Here is a 19,614-nt window from a genome sequence, read left to right as displayed (position 1 = left end):
TTTTAAAAACTACTTCCATGTCTCTTCATCAATTATCTCACAAATTATATTATCATTCCTCTTTAAAACTGGGAGCTACAATGTTGTTGATGTTGCTAACTGCATTTCTTCTTGTCTTTCTCTTTAGACTGTACTGTATATGCATACACTATTTTAGATGAGTATAAAAGACTGTCTTGCAAAAGTTATGCCTTTCATACTTTTTTTCTTGTGATTATTTATAAATGGTAACACCCCGTAGGCTTGTTTCCCAACCACTCATTGATTTTCAATGAGCAGCTCACATACTTGTCAAGACCTTATTTGTGAATTGTACCGTGATTCTATAGTAGAGTGTTGTAAAATACATCCCTTTGTATCCACGGATTCTGCATCCATGGATTCAACCATCCATGGCTTGAAGATATATTTTTTTAAAATTCCAAAAAGCAAGCCTTGATTTTGACATTTTATATGAAGAACGCCATTTTACTTGGTCATTGTATATAATGGAACTTGAGCACCCAGGGATTTTGGTGCCCACACGGGGCCCTGCAATCAAACCCTGGCAGATACCAACAGCCAACTCGTACTGCAAAACATTTGTTTTTCCCCAGGATGAATGCAAAATCCAAGCTGATTTTGCATTAAACTTCAGAATTTCATTGTTGGGGCATAGAGAGATGCGCTGTATCCACTATGACCATGTGCAGAGTGGATCCATGGAGGCAAGACACCATGAGAAGGCTCTCGGAGAGACGTCTGCAAAGGCTTCAGGCTGAGAAGGAAAAATTCCACCCACACAGACTTCAGCCTTGAGCTCCCGGCTTGAAGAAATAAACACTGCTGGACAGCAAGGCTCTCTCAAACACGAGGGCTTTAATCACTTGTTGCAAGCTATTTACAAGATTGCACAGAGTACCAGACAGCCATCTTGGATACTCACAGCTATATATACAAACAAACAAAGTGCTTCACCAGTCACTGACCACAACAACCCAACAATGGAGATAGTCATCTTCTCCCTTATATAGATGGTCTTCTGTGAAGTCATGTGATAGCCATGCTACCAATGAGACCTTGCAGGTTTCAAACCTATTGCATTTGCATCATACTGTATCCCATGATGCACTGCTGGCTGACTTCACCTACTTGCATGTTGCATCAGACGTTCCATGATGCGCAGCTTCCAAATGCTGACTCATACACACCTGCCACTTGAACTGTAGTAACCTCTGTTCCAGTTCCACCTAGTGACCACATCCATGTCATTTCCAGGCCAAGTGTGCCACATGGTCCTGACATTCATGGCTGTGCCAACCACTTCCTTGTCATCAGGCACCCCATGTAAACCATCTTCAGTGTCTCATGTCACCTTTCACAGTTCCTGGTCATCACAGTTAATCATCTGTCATTCCACTTTTTCAGTTGCTTTTAAAATAGCCCACTTTCCCCTTTCTTCCTAAGCTTATTTCAGTTGCAGCAAACTGAGTTCAATGTGTAGAAGCAGTTTGCACTCAATTAACCCAGCAGAGGGAGAGGAGATGGCAGAACCTTGTTCTTCCCAGTAGGCTTGGGCCAAAACAAATTGTTGCAGCCTCTCCTATTTGTGTGTTCTTCCTCATTATGATCTGTTGCCATCTTGATCACACTCTTGTGTTGCTTAGCCACACATGTCCCAGTTTTTATCTGTGAAATGTTGGAGGGTATGCCTTTTTCTTTTACCAGTTACTTTCACAAGTAATTCATATGGAAAAAAAAAATCACAAGATAAGAAGAATGTTTGTTAAGTATAAATCCTATTAGGTTTCTTTAGGAAAGTTAGGCTGTATCTGTAAGAAACTGTATATCAACTGATGTAAGCTCAATTTTATGTACTGTGGATTGCATTACAGATTTTGCATTTATAACATTATGCACAAAGTAAGGTAGCCCATTGTTGGCACAAATTTGTGTGATGTTTATCATTGGGCATTCTGCCGTATCCTGTATCAGTGCATAAAAATGTGAAAAGATGCTGAGTAATTCCAGATCTAATTTCTAAGTGATACTAAAAATCTGACATGGACAATATACGTTGCTTGCTTTCAAATAGTTTGTGACTTGTGGTGACTCTAACATAACCCTATGATGGGGTTTTCTTGGCAAGATTGGTTCAGAGAGGGTTTGTTGTTGCCTTATTCTGAGACTGAGGCCTGATACAGACAGCCAAAATAAAGCTGCTTCGAGTCACAGTGGAGGTATGGTATTTCAATGATGCATGCGTCCTAAAAGTCCAGAAGCCACACCAAAGCCACACTCCAGTCTGGAGCGTGGCTTTGGTGCGACTTCTGGACTCTTAGGAGGCATGCATCATTGAAACACCATACCTCCACTGTGACTTGAAGCAGCTTTATTTTGGCTGTCTGTAACAGGCCTGAGAGATTGTGAGTTGCCTAGGGTCACCCAATGAGTTTCCCTGTCTGAGTGGGGATCTTTTTTGTTTGTTTGTTTGTTTGTTTGTTTAAATAATAACTTTATTTCTTACCAAAAAAAGGTAGAAAACAATAACAAATACAAACAAAACCAAGCTAAAATACAGATCCTGAAAAACCAACTTCAAAAATTGAAGGTCACATGGGATGTAAAAGGGCAACATTACATAAAATCAGGGATGGACTCAGAACACAGAGATACCTTTTTTGCACCAGTTCAATCATCGAAAGGGAATCATATTACAAAGGAAGACCCACTTCTGCTCCAATGTTGTTGAGATAAGATATAAGTGGGGACCATTGTTTTTCAAAAGGCAGAGGAAGATTCCACCTCCGCAACCTTCTAGATTGATCAGTGAGCTTTTCCATAAACCAAAAATTCCAAAATCGAGCCCACCAATGAGTCATATTGACCTTTCCAGTTTTCCAAGCCTGGGCTTGGAGTGGATATCTGAAACCTGGTCTCCAAAGTCATAGTCCAATGTTCAAATGACTACATCATGCTGGCTGTCATGGATAATATGTACTGAAGTATAATCCTGGGTGTGGAAATCTACAACTCAAGATTGTAAGAAGCTAGTTCACAATGAAACAAAAAGTGTTTGTGCATGTGTTCATTTTTATTTTGTTTTGTTCCTCAGGGCTTGCACCAGGTCAACTTTATACGTATCCCGCTCGTTGCTGGCGCAAAAAGAGACGTTTGCATCCTCCTGAGGATTCCAGGCTGAAGCTGCTGGAGATTAAACCTGGTAGGTGCTCCCCTTCCAACCCCACTTCCTTCCTTTGTTTTCTAACTGTGTTTCTAAGTTCACAGGCTGAGAAGAGTCTACCATTCACAGCCTCGGGGCTTTTGACCTTTCCACTCTTTTTTTTTTTTTTTTTGCTTATTCCCCTTTGTAGGCTGAGAATTTAGCTAAAATCATGTTTTTCTCCAGCTCTCAAAATATAAGGGGTGGGGAAATCCATTCTAAATTCAGGAGCAGCTGTAATTGATACTGTGGGGAATTGCAAAGTTTATATTGAGGTCTGGTGTATTTTTTAATGAATTTTAAAGGTAGGAAGTTTGAGAGGGCAACTTACTGAGGAGGTGTTAAAGGAAACTACACTATAGGATGCTCCAAGAAATAGCTGCTAAGTCTTCAGTCATATATTACAACAGTAGAATAATTAAATGCATTGCAAATAAGATTCTGGCAAGGGGGTTTAGAGGCAGTGATAATTCAATATAATTTGCTTAATTTCAAGCACATAGTTGCAACCAGCTGAAATAAATGGCCAGGGAAGTCTTGCTCTAAATGCCCCTCCACACTGTAGAATTATAGAGCTATGATTCAATTTAACTGCTGTGGCTGAATTGTATGTAGGGTTGCCATATCCCGCCGGGGGGTGGGACAATCCCGGTTTGGGTGGTGCCGTCCTGGTCCCGGTCCGGTTTGGCGCCCAAACCGGGACGGCCCCGCCCACCGCGGCCACCTCAGCCTCTGCGGCGGCTCCAAGGCCTTGCTGAGGCCTGGGAGGGCTCTCTGCGGTCGGAGCTCCAGCTGCGGAGACACTCCCTCCCGGGCCCCAGCGAGGCCTTGGAGGCGGTTCCGCGGTCGGAGCTCCGGCCGCGGGGTCCTCCAAGGCCTCCGCAAGGCCAGGGAGGAGGAGGAGGCCGCTTCCCACCGCGGCGATCGCCGCGTTGAGGAGCAGCCTCTGCCTTCTTCCCGGCCTGGGAGCCAGGCCCAGGCTTGCTCCTAAGCCAGGGAGGAAGCGGAGACTGCTCCCATCGCGGCGATCGCCACGATGGGAGCCAGCCTCTGCCTCCTTCCCGGCCTGGGAGCCAGGCCCAGGCTTGCTCCTAAGCCGGGGAGGAAGCGGAGACTGCTCCCATCGCGGCGATCGCCACGATGGGAGCCGGCCTCCACATTCTTCCCGGCCTGGGAGCCAGGCCCAGGCTTGCTGAACACGGAGTCCTCCAAGGCCTTGCTGGGGCCTGCGAGACGCTGTCTCCCAGGCCCCAGTGAGGCATTGGACAATGTTGTAAAATGTAGGACCTTTTTTTTAAATTTCCTGGCCAGGATTTTTGTTTAAAAAAAAGGTCCTACATTTTAAAACATTGTCCTACATTTGTCCCGGTTTGGAGGTCCTCGGGGATGGCAACCCTAATTGTATGGAGTCCTGGGATGGTAATCTGGTGTGGATTGAGAGCTCTCTGGCTGAGAATTCGAAATACCCCTCCTTAAACTGCAGATTCTAAGGGCCTGAACAGATAGACCAAAATAAAGCTGCTTTGGGTCACTTTGGAAGTATGCTGTTTAAATGATGCATGCATCCTAAGAGGCCAGAAGCCACATCAAAGCCATGCTCCAGTCCTAAGGACTGGAATGCAACTTAGGCACAGCTTCTGGACTCTTAAAATGTGTGTGTCATTTAAATGGCATACCTCCAAAGTGACCTGGAGCAGCTTTACTTTGGCCTGTCTGTTCGGGCCCTAAGTTTCCATAGGATGGAACCATGGTAGTTAAAGTGGAATCATAATTCTGTAGTGTGAAAGAGCCCTAAGAAGTCATTCTATTGTGCGCGCACGTGTGTGTGTGTGTGTGTGTGTGTGTGAGAGAGAGAGAGAAAAGGAAGATGTATCCACACTGCAGAAACAAAGCAGTCTGACATAATTTTAATTGCCATGACTCTGTCCTACAAAACCTTAGGATCTGTAGTTTGGTGAGGCACCAGAGCTCTCTGACAGGCCAAGGTGAATCTAATCAAACTACAAATCTCAGGATCCCACAAGATGAAGCCATGGAGTTAAAGTAGTGGCAAACTGCTTTTTTTCTGCAGTGTGGAAGAGCTGATAGAGAGGAGAGAAAGATGGGCTACATTTCCATTACACAGGCAGATAGGCTTTAAAAGTTTTAAATTGCCAGGATGTCTCACAAGACATAATGAAAAATGTAGCTTTCATAACACTGGTGCAATTCCTTCTTGAGAGGAGGTTCCCCCCCATTCAGTGTAGATGTAATAGTAAGGACAGGGTATTTTTAAACTATTTCATCTCTGCTGTTTCCTATTTTCCTCCTTATTACACCACTTTTATGAAATGTAAAGGTGGAAAGAGGATTGGTGTGTGATTATCACTGGCAATTGAGACACAAAACATATCTGGTGCTGTACAGTGATCAAACGGAGAGAGTATATACTGTGCCAACTGAGTGTGTTTTTTGAGAGGAAAACGCTGCCAGGATGTCCCATGGTATTCATATGTGGCATCCTCTTTGAGATGTGTAATACAACCTAGTCCCTGTTGGAAGCCTCTAACTATACAGTACTTGGGTTGTTCGTTTGTTTCAGTCTGTTTGGATTCAGTTTCATTCACCAGAAAGATGAGGGTTAGTCATGAGATTAAATTTTATCTGTCCATACCGTTGCAAAATTGGACATACTTGCATCTGAGAATTTCATTTGGCTTAGCCACACAAAATGACCAGATGGTCAATAATTAATGCCAGACTATTGTCTCTCTCTCTAGGCTGGTAAAAGAATTATAGCAGCTACAACAGCCAAATGCATATTGTCATACTCTGCTGAGTGGCAGGTTTTTTTTACGTAGAAATGAAGCATGTAGTCACACTCAGTGTAAATATGGCAAATGCCACTGAAATGGATTGTCATTCTTATTCACCAGGAATGTTATCATTTAATTTGTGTTTCTTTCTGTATGTAATAATTTAACAGTAATTATGGACTCTTATCTCCTGTGATCAAATGCGAAGTAGCTATTTTACAGTGTCCTTTCTCTGTGGTATCCTAAGGGGGTTGTACAGTCTGATATGGTCAGATTGATAACAAGCCTCAAGATAATACGCTAATATTTGTACATAAAAACACAAGCCATCTCAAACAATATGGAAAGAATAATGCCTTTGTTCATCTACCAGCTTGAAACAGCAGTGTAACAACCACAATCATGGTTGGTTCAATAAAGTATTTAAAATTTGCAAATGAGGATCTATGATAAGGAGAGGAGAGGTTTTGGGGCTTTTATTTTTCATTGCAGTGAACAGGAGAGAGAAGAACATGGTACTTCTAGTTGGATGCCTCAGTAACCCTGGCCAAGTTTTCTTCAGCTTTGTCTGATCTGCAGTTTCAAATAGCTGTGGGAAGAGAGCCCTTGGCTTAGAAAACCCCAAAAAGCTGCTTGAAAAACAAAGCTATAGAAGCATCTCTCTTGCCATTCTGACACACTGAGAGAACTTGGAGAGCTTTGATAGGTGAAAGGAATTAATAAGTCCTAGCAGCCAGCCAGTCTGTAGGATTTATGGCCGTTCTTCTGGTGTAAGACAGTGCACCAGACAGAGCTTTGGGCTTCTCCTGATGACTGTGCCCTTTTCCCAAGGGTATTTTTTGGGGGGAAATGAGGGCATTGCCTCCTCAAATAAAAATTCTACTCTTTCTATGAAATGTTCCTTCAGGCCCCAGATTTTCACCACTGTAGAGAGTGAAACACTAAAAATCCAATGTGAAGTCAAAGGCTTTCATGGCCAGCATTGATAGTTTTGTGTGGGTTTTTTGGTTTCTGTGACCGTGTTCTAGAAGAGTTTATTCCTGATATTATGCCAGCATCTGTGGCTGGCATCTTCAGAGAATGCTGGCATGGGAGTAAGTGGGGCATATATATACTACGTGACCCTTGGTTAAGAGGAAGTGATTTACACGTTAATCTGTGTGTTGGTTTGTTGTTGAATAGCAAGGCCTCAGGGTATCTATTGAATTAGTGATCCATTGTATGCTGGCTACCATTCCTGAAAAACACCAAAATCAAGACCCAGGAAGTGTAAATGAAAACCACTCAGGGTCAGTGGGGGTTTCCCAGCAGAAAATGGATCACTAATTAAATAGATACCCTGAAGCCTTGCCATTCAGCAACAGACCAACACACAGATTAACATGTAAATCACCTCATCTCAACCAAGGGTCACACAGTACAGCCAGCCCTCCTTATCCACGGATTTTTTATCCATGGATTCAAGCATCCACACCTTGAAAATATTTTCTAAAAAGTATAAATTCCAGATAGAGAACTTTGATTTTCTAATTTATAAAAGAGACACCATTTTCCTTTTCCACTGTATTTAATGGGACTTTAGCTTCCACAAATTTTGTTGTCCATGGGCGGTCCTGGAACCAAACCCCAGCAGATAACAAGGGCCCACTGTGTGTGTGCATGTGTGTGTGTGTACACACACACACATCACTCCCATGCCAGCATTCTCTGAAGATGCCAGCCACAGCTATGGAATAAATCAGAACACGGCCACAAAGCCTGAAAACCCCACAAAACCCCTCACTAAAAATCATTCAAACCTAAAATGATTCATGTTCTCTTGGTAACTTCACTCCTTTTCCTTTGGATCCCTAAAGTGTTTCTAAATGCTCAAATTGAAGTTGTAACTTTCTAGAATGCTAGAATGATGGGAATGTGAACACGGCAAATATAACAGTTCTAGGTGTGAATTACTTTCAGTATCTCACTTTCTGCAATTCTAGTAATTGGGGATTTCTTGACAATGAATGAAGAAAAATTCAGAAGCTAGAATTTGTATTGTGGGGAATGCTGTAGCTACATCCTCCCCCCCCCCCCTTCACATTGTTGTTTGGTGGTATCCCAGCTTTCATACAGATTTTTCTTATTCTAAAAGCTTACCATGGGGAACCAAAGGTTTAGTAAGATCATTCTGCTAAAATACATTTTATTGTGTAAAATAGTTTTGCTTGCACCTTTTTACCCGTGAGCCCTCTTCCTTGCCATTCACTTCTAGAATGTGGCATATCAGAAAGAGAATTCAACCCATGTTGTAAAAGACGTTTCCCACTGTTGAACTACAGAAATTCACAATAGATATATCTGTCAAGCAGTTGCATGGTTCATGGTCTGCTCCTGGCCCGATTCCAGTGGGGATGCTTGAGGAAGCCAATCTTTTGTGAATTCCAGTACAAAACAGCTCAGTCCATACTTCTGGGAGTGATAGATCCCCCCAAAAAATATTAATACAATTTTTAATTGCAGGACACAGACTTTTTTGTGTAGAAAACAATGTTTGTGTGCGGATTTTTTTTTTTTAAGACTAAATTCCTAACTACAGAATTTTCTATGCAGGAAACATCATTTTATCCACAGCAAGTGAAATGTCATGTGCAGAAAATGCTGCTTTCTGTCAGAATAAGTCCCAAACAGTAAATAATCTTCAAAAAATATGCTGCTTTCAAAGGCTTTCTTGCAGCAGGGGAAACATTGCTAAAATTACTTGTAATTTTTGTAAAAAAATTGTTGTAAAATTGCTTTGAGAATGAAATTAGTGAAGACTTACATTCCTTCTTTCTGGATTAATGTGTGAATTGTAACAAAGATGTTTATCACACTATACTCTTAAAGTGCTACTATTCCACTTTGACTGCTCTAGCTGCCTCCTGTTGCATTCTGGGATTTGCAGTTTTAAGGAGGGGTATTTAGAATTCTCAGGCAGAGAAGTTCTCTGCCAGAGAATTCTAAATACCCCTCCTTAAAACTGCCAGTCCCAGAATGCAACAGGAGGCAGCTAGAGGAGTCAAAGTGGAATAGTAGCACTTTAAGAGTATAGTGTGATAAACATCAAAGTAGTCAACGGAATTTTGCAGCTCTCTGAGTGATGAAGCAAAGTATTCCACACACATAAAAATTAACACATGAGTGTTTGGGAGCTCACTGTTTTTAGGAATGGCTGTTTTGAGAGAAAATATATTAAATGCATATTTAAACTGGATTGTGGGAAATTCATTTTTTTTTCTTGGACTACAATTCCCCAAATTCTCCATCCAGCTTCACAGAGGACTGGGGTCCCTGTTGATCAGGGGATTAGGGGGCACAGTTTAGATGAGGGTACCTTATTCAGGAGAAGTGGGGAAAGGGACATTCAAGTGGTGTTGGTTTCTGTAAGCATCTCTCATTTGACTTGTAGACATAAATTTAATTCATAATGTTTATTTTGTTAGATTGACTGGCTGGTTTTAACTAAACTATGTTTCTTCTGATTCACATTTAATTTGCTTTATCCCCCATTATATAATATCCATCTTCCCTGCTCTACACTGTGATGACCTGAGGTTATAAACAATAAATCTGAACTGAAATACTGAAGAAGAACAAGCATGTGTTTCTTATCAAAAAGCACCACTTGACACAGATGTTGGAAATGAGGAGATTAAAGATGGTGTACTCCTTCATAAGTAATGGATAAAGGCAAATAAAAAGTTGTTTCTCTGTTCCTCTCTCCTTTCCCATGGTCTTCATGCATCACCTTGGAGTTTGAGCCATCAGTGACTTAGTTCATTACTAAAGGATAGCAGGTGGCCTTCAATAGAGAAGGATTCTTATCTGAGGAACCAAAATATTTTTGTGTGATTTCTAACTGCCTAGTTGAAGCACTTCTGTACCAAGTTATTGCTCTGAACTGGTTCCAAACAAGAGCTATCTAACTTTAGCTTTTTAAAACACAACCTATGATGAGGGTGTAGGTGGTGGACAATCCTTCTATTTATATTATAAGAGCATAGTCTATGCATGGGTATGTGTGAGAAATTAGCCTCTGCCCACACAGAGAACTCAGTTTGAATTCATGTTTAGCTCCACTTTTTGAAATCACAATTCTTTCACTAGGCAAAAGGTCTTTTCAATGGCTTATTGACTCAGGAGGAGTCGTACAAAGCAGAAAAAAGATCTGCAGAAGTTTACATTATCATAGCTATGTAAAACACCCAACTAATAACTTTGGCCCTGTCCAGACTGGCCTGAAAGGGCGGCCTGGAGACAGAGTTGGCGCATAGCGTCCTCATGATGGACACCTGATTCCACCCCCAGGGTGCTGTTTCAGAAGGCGCATGGCATCATGGAGCACCTCCAGCTCTGCATCTAGATGATGCAGCGCCGAAGGAGCGCCATATAGCTGCACCACTGCAGCTATGACACCCTTTGGAGGGTGCAAAAAGGAGCCACTTTTTGCAGCTCCTTTTTGCACCCTCAAAAGGCTGGGTTGGGGCTGCGGTGTGAGGTTGCTGCGGCCCCGATCCAGCTGAAAAAGGGGCAGCTGGAGGCCGCCCCTTCAGGGCTGTTTGTACAGCCCCTTTGTCTACTTTATCAAGTCTTCTAAGGTATGCAATTTCAAATGCACATTAGTGTGAGACTATATATAAACGGATCTACAGTACTTCAAATGGCCTTGTAAAAGTCCAGGGTTATTCCCAACAAGTGCTGAGTTTCTTCTTCCACAGAGTACCATTAAGACATGGAAACATCCTGCTTTCGTGTATATCTACATCAATTCTGCAGATTGTGTTGCTTGGATTAAAGCTCCCTGAATCTCCCAGCCAACATGACCATACTGGCTGGGAAAAGAGTTCTGGGAGATGCTGTGCCAAACAAACAAACAAACAAAGTAAAAACCTGTCCACACTCTGTTCTGAGTCCATATCAAAGTGCTGTGTGAACCATTGTCCTTGTATCTGGTATTTGAATGACTAATTACCAAGCAAAGAGAAATTTGCTGACATAAGATCTCATGGTAGAAGATGGTGAAATGGGCATTCAGCATCCAGTTCAGACCAACAATTGTAACCAGATTCCAGATTGGTCCATGTGACAAGTTAGTGGTCTATAAAATTCCACTTGGATAAAGGAGGTAATAATTACTTCATGTAAGTGGCAGGGGGTAAACAAGGAGTATTGAACTGAGACTGGAGAATAAAAATTAGAAACAAAAATACCCTGCCCGAAATTGTAAAGATCTAGGGGTGGTGGGGTGTGTGTGTGTTCTGGAAGTGGTAGTCAAAAAATGTGATATTTTCCCAAACTCTGAATTGGGAATAGAGAGAAAGGGAGAGTATGGAATCAGAGACAGGAAGTGTTTTGTGGGTTTTTGGGGCTATGAAGCCATGTTCTAGAATGATGATGATGATGATGATGATGATGATGATGATGATGATGATGATGATGATGATGTTTATTTATATTCCCTGCCTCTCCCAAGGATTGTGGCAGGATTACATCAATAAAATAATACAACTGATAAAACACTAATACTGAATTTTTAGTTCTCTAAAAACAGTTCATCAGTAGCCAATAATCATAATCGAGAGTGGAACATCATCATAAGCTTTTATTTGGAGTCCGATGAATAAGCCTGCCAGAAGAGATCCGTTTTGAGTACCTTCTTAAAGGCCTCTAAGGTATTGAGATGGATTTCATCTAGAAGAATTTATTCCTGATGTTTCACCAGCAGCTATGGCTGGCATCTTCAGAGAATGCTGGCATGGAAGAGATTGGGGTATATATACTGTTGTTTGAGAGGAGGTGACTTGCATGTTAATCTATGTATTCTGCTGTTGAATGACAAGGCCTCAGGATGTCCATTTACTTAATGATCTATTGTATGCTGGGAATATTCCCTCACCCTGGGTGGTTTTTCATTTGCATTTGCTGGGTCTTGATTCTGGTATTTTTCAGGACTGGTAGCTAAACTTGTTTACTTTAAGGGTTTCTTCTTTCCTGTTGAAGTTGTCCAGGTGTTTATGGATTTCAATGGCTTCCCTGTGCATTCTCACCTGATAGTTGTTGACTTGGTCCAGAATTTCAGTGTTTTCAAACAGCTTTTTATGCCAGGATGGTTTACAACATGTTCTGCTACTGCTGATTTTTCTGGATGACCCAGTCTGCAGCATCTCTCATATTCCTTGACTCACTGGATTTGGTGGTCCCTATGTAGACTTGTTTGCAGCTGCACAGTAAACTCCTGCTGCTGTGAGAGCATCTCTCCTGTTTTTCACTGAGTGCAGCATTTGTTGGATTTTCTTGGTCGGTTTGTGGACTATTTGGAGTTTGTGTTTCCTCAACAGTTCCTCTATTCTGTCTGTGACTCCTTTGAAGTATAGTAAAAAAATACCTTCTCTTTGAGTGGTTGTTTGTCTTCACTCCTATGGGTTTTTTGTAATTATATCAATAAATGTTCTGTGTTTTTCAGTCATGTGCTTTCTAAGCATTTTGTCTTCTTTGGATTCTGGCTCCTCACATGTTCTATTTGCTGCCCATTTTAGATTTGCATTAATAAAGTTGTGGCCTTGTTATAGTCCACACATTCTTTATTTCAATGGGATGAGGGGGTGATTTTTGAAAGTTCATATCAAAAGCAAACTTTCTCAGCCATCTATGCTGGCTAAATTCAATTCTGTACCACTACATGACTTATTTGGACTAATGGACTTTTCCTGTCCTAGGAATCCTTGCAGAGATCAGCTCTGTCATGTGTTTCCTTCTCTCTTGATGTTTAAATGGCTTCTTCAGGTTTGGTTTATTTTCCTTCAGTTTCTTCCTTTAAACAAAACCCCTATGGTGAGACATACATTTAGTGGTTTTCTCTCACTCTCCTGACTCCAGAGTTGCAGTAGGCCTGGGTGCATCCACACAACATGTTTTCTCAGGCCTGTTACAGACAGCCAAAATAAAGCTGCTTCGAGTCACAGTGGAGGTATGGTGTTTCAATGATGCATGCGTCCTAAGAGTCCAGAAGTTGCACCAAAGCCACGCTCCAGCCCTAAGGACTGGAGCGTGGCTTTGGTGTGGCTTCTGGACTCTTAGGACGCATGCATCATTGAAACACACTACCTCCACTGTGACTCGAAGCAGCTTTATTTTGGCTGTCTGTAACAGGCCTCAGATTATTCTCTGCCTTTTGCGAGTAGCAGAAAGCCTGGCTTCTCTCTTCCTCCTTTTTAATGGAACCATCTTACCAAAAGACATAGTTTGAGTATCTGTGGCAACAAGCAAATATGGTGGCTATGTGGACAGTCCTCTCTATCTGAAAGGTTTGCAGAAGACTGTCTTCTTTTTGAAGGTGTCCTCTTCTTGGTGGTGAATTTTCTTTTCTTTGGCAAGGTGAACCTATTGCCATTTTACACACCTTCACTGTTATATTTCTGGTGGGTGGCATTTAATTATCCCTATGGAAAAATCAATAGTTTAATTAGTGCTAAAACAGATTTTGAGCTGTGCTGCTTAAATAAATTATTTTCTATAAGATGACTTCTGAGTGTTAGACATTCAGCCATTTGGTATTTCACCCCAAATAAGCATTTCCTATCGGTAATACAGATACAAGTTTTTTTCTGGCTGAATAGCAAAATTGCTGGTCCTTCCTTCAGAATGACTCCCACCAGATACACTGCTTAATTAAACAAATATATTGTAGTTGAATGTATCTTGGCTATTTCAATCAGTGAATTAATATTTTATGTTTAATTTGCTTTTTGGAGAAATCTTGTTGTGAATTTCCTTTTCCTTTTTTTTTTACTGTGAAATAAGCTGCATTTTCACTATTCATCAAAACTCTAGTCTGTTTATCACGATTACTGTCCTCCCCAAATGTCAGTCTCCAGCCCCGTATTGCATTTTGTACTATATGGACAAACAGTAGATGCAACTGAAGAGCGTGCATCTTTAAACAGCTCAGGCAACGTGAGGGTGGCTGTAGAACCATTTCTGCCACAGGGCTGGCTCAAGGTGCTTGGCTTCCTGAGATGGAGGCCAGAATGGTGTTTTCCCCACCCCCAGTTCCAGCTACAGAAAACAACCAGTCTGGCAGTTGAATTTTTCTTCAACATTTTTGATCTCTACTACATCTGAAAGTATTCTTCACATCCCAGGGAGCATTCCTCCTATGCCAGTCACTCAATTGCTTCCAAAGGCATAGGATACTGTTGATGGGGTGCAGTACCCTGCCAGACCAGTATAAAATAACTTGTTGCTGGTAGCACAGTTCTCAGTAAGCTCATTTTGATAAAGCACTGGAACAGATTATTAAACAAGGAGGAGGTTCAAGCATTTTCTGCAGATCTCCTGAGAAGTACAGAAGCTCATATGAGATGCTGGAGGGTGTGGAATCTGGTATATTAAAAGTCTGCTTCCTAGCCATACTTATACTCTACTGTATATATGTAAGATCCCAATATTGCACTGACATGAAAGAAACATCTTGTTATCTTTTATGGCATTACTCGTTAATAGTCATTACTTTTGAGTTCCTACCCAGCTAGATGTTGATCTCCTTCTGTTGGGCATTCTCGTATTAAAAATTGATAACCAAGTACAGAAGACAAACACAACAAAGCATATAGTCACCTCTTTCTTTAAAATTCATGTGAAAATTGGGGTAAGGAGGAACAGATTTTTTTGAGTATCACTGCTGAGTTCAAAAAAAGAAGTTGTCTGTTTGGAGTATCCTTTATGGCTGTAGATTATAACTGGGATTCTTGGATCAGTAAAATAAAACTTGATGAACTATAAAAAGAATTATAACTACATTTGAAGAGAAAAGTTGTATCTTTAAAATTATGTCTTTGATACATACTCTTACCCTTCTTAAATGCAACTGATTGTAAAATCTACTGTTTCACAGTCATATTTTCCAGATAAGTGGGTTTATATTCACGAAAGCTCATGCAAAAATAAAAACCACTTAGTTTTAAAGATGCTCCCAAATTTCCATTTTTCTCCCCCTCCCTTCCTTCCTTTTAGGCATAATTTAGTTATCCTTCTGTATTTATTGCTGACTGAACTCTAAATACATATACTGACATATAACAATGCAGAATAACTGAAATAGTCTTGGAGAGATATATATCGTCATTCTTGCATGATACTTTTTATTTTAGTATCTCACAAATATGAGGTTTTTTATTTTAGTAAATGGTGAAGCACATTACTTATCTTCTATGTGAATTTTTAGAAATCAACTTTTAATTTAAAACATTTCTTTTCCTTGATTAAGTATAGAAACTACTATTTCAGGACCAGTAGAGGGAGTAATATTACAGGATTTTTGTGTATTGGGTTTGATTCTGTTTTCATTTAAACTGATGAATTTCAGAAAAGAATTTTTAATGAGGTGGATGTAAAATCATAAACTTAATTTCTGACCTCTGTGTCAAACTTGCAGGTGCAAAATAGAAAAGTATAGCTATAAAAAAGCTGTAAAAGATCAACCAATGTAACATTTTTCTGTTGTCACTAGTTAATATGGGTTGATATATCTGTGACTGAAAATTTGGATTTCAGTGTTACCCCATGATTTGTGCAGGAAATTGGTGTATGATTTGTTTCAGCTGTGTGCATGTAGCTGAAACACAAGAGTTTCAATAGCTTCATTAAATAGTAATTAGTTGCAGGTATAGATCCATGTTACTCCAAAGTAGTTCCTTACCAAGAGTTTTTAAAGAGCAACTCTTTACTTTCCTGTTTTAGAAAAGCAACCCAAATAGTATCCTTTTTGAATGAATGGTGCAAAACACACTCTTTTGCTGTATACCTTGTTGTCACCTTAATACACACAACAAAGAGTAAGGAAGCAGCACAAGCCATAACATGCACAAAACTATGTGGTATTCCTCTTCCACTTTTTCATGGAGCCACACGCAAATAACTAAAATACAATTAAAAGGCTACAGTAGTATATTTCAAAAAGAGTGAAATCCTTCAGCATGTTACAGCCATAGTGAAACCTGGCTATATCTTTGTCAGTGAAAAAAGGAATTAATGGCAAGCAACTAATTATTCATAACCAGTTACTGCTAGAATCTGAATAAATATGCTGGTTGTAAATAGAAAAGTGTTAGCCTGTTCTGTTGTTTGATTGGCAGAGGTAAAAACTTTCATAGCATTTAGTTTTTCATGTGCTGCTGTGTTTCTATGGAGTGTAATGTTTTAAAGTGGAGATTTTTGTTCTGTTTGGGAAAGGAGACAAACGCAGACACGCTGCTAACTACTATATGAATATATGTTAGGTTCTGAGTCAAGGTAGGAACCTTCCAGATGTTGTTAAACTCCAGCTCTCATTAATTCTTAGCAGTATGGCCAATGGTCAAGGACAATGAGAGTTTGAGTTCATTAACAACTGCAAGGTCAGATCATTGTGAAACTAATAGATTCACTGACAGTGGGCTTTGAATGCTTAGCTCGGAAAAAGTCTGGGTTTGAATCCTTGTGTATTCAACCATGTAGGCGTGCTTTTTCTGACAGGTATCCTGTTTAACAGCATCATATAGATACAACATAGTCCTCTTCATAGTGGGAACAGTTGTACCAAGAATTAAATATGGCCAGTATAGATGGCTGAGAATTTTTATTTTTTATATGAACTTTCCAAAAATCATCCCCTATCCCACTGAAATAAAGATGTTGGAAGGATGTATGGGCTATAACAAGGCCACAACTTTATTAATACAAATCTGCAACAGGCAGCAAATAGGACATGTGAGGAGCCAAAACCCAAATAAGACAAAATACTTAGGAAGCACATGACAAAAAAACTCAGACCATTTGTTGAAATAATTACAAAAAATGACCTTGGTATTCAGTTCATCCATGATTATGTTTTTGTAATCATATCAATTAATGTTATTGGCTTCATCATCATGTACTTTTAAAGCATTTTGTTTTTGGGAGGTTTGGATCTGCCATAACCTGGTTCCTGTTTCACTCTTCTTTACTGGCAGATCTATGAGACTACCTGACAACAAAGGGCCCTGATAGCTGAAGACCATTTCTAGTGGCAGAAACAGATTTCTATTAGCTGGAAGTTTGTAACCTAGGGCCCTTTTTATAGCACTATGATTCCCCCTAACAGCCCAAAACCAGGTGGAATGTAGTTTGCAAGTTGGTGAACACCAGAGAACTCTGGTTGAGAATTATAAACACTCCTTCCTAAACTGCAAATCCAAGGATTCCATAGAATGTTGTGAAAGGGAATCTATGGGAATTGATCTGGAATCATAATGCTACAATTATGTAGTGTAAAAAGGCCTCTTAGTCTTACCACCTGCAACTAGCACATCTTTGATTTAGAATTGCACTATTACCTTGTGACTCTGTGCCTATAAATACTAAGAAGATAACTGTGCTGAAAATTGTTCTGGTCTATGGGGCTACATGCCCACAGTATTAAATATTTCTGTTTATATAGATTGTGTAAATCATGAAAAGTTATGGCTTGCTCTGAAATAAATGAGTGTACCACAATATTTTATTGTCCTACTGAATAATCTGTACTCGGGATAAGAGGCTACTGTTAGAACAAAATATGGAGAAGCAGAACGGTTCCCAATCAGCAAAGAGGGCCAGGGAAGACTGCATTCTATCACCATAGCTCTTCAACATTTATGCAAAACAGAGGGAGGAAGTGTGAAAATAGGAGGAAAAAATCAACAATTTAAGATATACAGATGACACAATACTAGTAGCAGAAAATAGCAAAACCTGGAACAATTACTGAAGAAAGTCAAGGATGAAAGTGCTAAGTAAAGTTTAATGCTGAACATTAAGAAAACAAAAATAATGACCATGGATGATTTACATACCTTTAATGTAGATTATGAAGAAATTGAAACAGAGATTTATTAATTAGAATGGAGATTGCAGTAAAGAAATCAGAAGAAGACTAGGACTTGGAAGGGCAGCTATGAAAGAACTACATAAGATCTTGAAAAACAAAGATATTTCACTTGAATAGAAAAGTTAGGATTACCCATACCTTTGTACTTCCCATCACTATGTATGGATGTGAGAACTGGATGGTGAAGAAAGTTGATAGGAAGAAAATCAACTCATTTGAGATGAGGTGTTGGAGATGAGTGAATACCAACACCACATATTTGTGGATACAAATAGATGGATCTTATATCAAATCAAGTCTGAAATCTTTTTAGAACCCAAAATGACTAAACTGAGTCTGTCATACTTTGATCATACCATAAGAAGGCATGACTTACTAGAAGTAGCAAAAAGGAAGACCACATTACATGTGTAGTGTACTCAAGGAAGCCACTGCCCTGAGTCTGCAAGACCTGAACAGGGCTTTCGAGGAAAGGGCGTCCTGGAGACGTCTCATTCATACGTTTGCCATAAGTTGAAGGCATTTAACACACACAACACAAGTCACAGTGTTGCAAAGTGGAAAAGTAGTTGTTCTCATAGGATTTGGCATAGCCCAATAATTAACTGAAGACAATGGACACCAGTGGAAATTGGTTGTTCCAGGGAGCTGGAATTTATTGTATGTTTTTTAAATTAATTTTTAATTGAATATTAAAACAGATTATTTCACATGATACTTCAGAAGTAGATATACAACATTCCCCATTAAACTACATAAAACAAAAACATTTTTCTTTCTAAATGGACCCTTGTTCTATGCTGGGGTTTGGTTCCAAGATCCCCCGTGGATAACAAAATCCGTGGATGCTCAAGTCCCATTAAATATAATGACATAGAAAAATTGTGTCCCTTATAAAAAATGGAAAATCAAAGTTTGATATTTGAAATTTATACTTTTTTGAACATTTTCAAATCGTGGATGCTTGAATCTGTCTATAAAAAAATCCATGTATAAGAAGAGCCGGCTGTACTTTGTTGTTTTTCCTTCATTACTGAGTTCCTTCTGTATAATCTAAGTTTAATCTACTGAACTCTTATCATTGCTATATGTAAATACCACCTATACATTGATTTGTATATATTTTCTCTTAATTCTACAGTTATGACTTGTTTGATTTTCCCCTTCCAAAGTCTCTCCCATTCTTCAAATTGTATTGTTTCATTTAGATCTTTTGCCCGTTTCAGCATAAATTCCTTATCTGATTTGTCTTCCAATTCAAACCTGGCTTTTAGTTTATATAATTTTGATTACTGTTTATTTGGGTCCTTAATAATTTTTCCAATTTCCGTTCCACTAATCCTATATCTTCTTCTTTCATAGCCATCAAATTTCCCCCCCTTATTTGTCTGTATGCGAACCAGTTACATGAGTATCCTTCCCTCGTTAATTCTTCCTATGTTTTCATTACTCTTTTTTCTTTTTCGAGTATTGTAATTTCAGCATAAGTCACCCAAGTATTTTTCCTAAATTCTTCCCTTGTAAACATCACTTCATTAGTAGATACCCATAAGGGGATTTTTGAACACCATTTTCCTTTATATTTTAGCCAGATTCTCATCATACATTTTCTCACCAGATGATTATTGAAGTTACCATCAAATTTAATTTTTCCATGTAGTCTGAATTTTAAATCTGCTTTTTCAAGTTTAATTTTCTTCTATTATCTAATC

The 19,614-nt window shown here is 39.7% G+C and overlaps 1 protein-coding gene across 4 annotated transcripts in view; it reads left to right on the top strand.

The window, feature by feature from the left end:
* The window catches only part of DPF3 (double PHD fingers 3), a 275,329-nt gene that overhangs the window by 137,099 nt on the left and 118,616 nt on the right, over positions 1–19,614 (top strand). For all 4 annotated transcript variants that reach the window (XR_016280963.1, XM_089521811.1, XM_089521810.1 and 1 more), the window contains exon 3: positions 3,095–3,202. Coding sequence is in view for 3 of the 4 variants with exons in the window: in XM_089521811.1 (XP_089377937.1) it covers positions 3,095–3,202 (108 nt within the window). In the remaining variant the exon portion in view is untranslated. The remainder of the gene's footprint in view (positions 1–3,094; positions 3,203–19,614) is intronic.

This window comes from Sceloporus occidentalis, unplaced genomic scaffold (assembly GCF_023333645.1).
Source record: "Sceloporus occidentalis isolate IW3139 unplaced genomic scaffold, rSceOcc1.0.p SCAF_4, whole genome shotgun sequence".
NCBI classification, from domain to species: Eukaryota; Metazoa; Chordata; class Lepidosauria; order Squamata; family Phrynosomatidae; genus Sceloporus; species Sceloporus occidentalis.
This window is presented reverse-complemented; position numbering and strand designations above follow the sequence as displayed.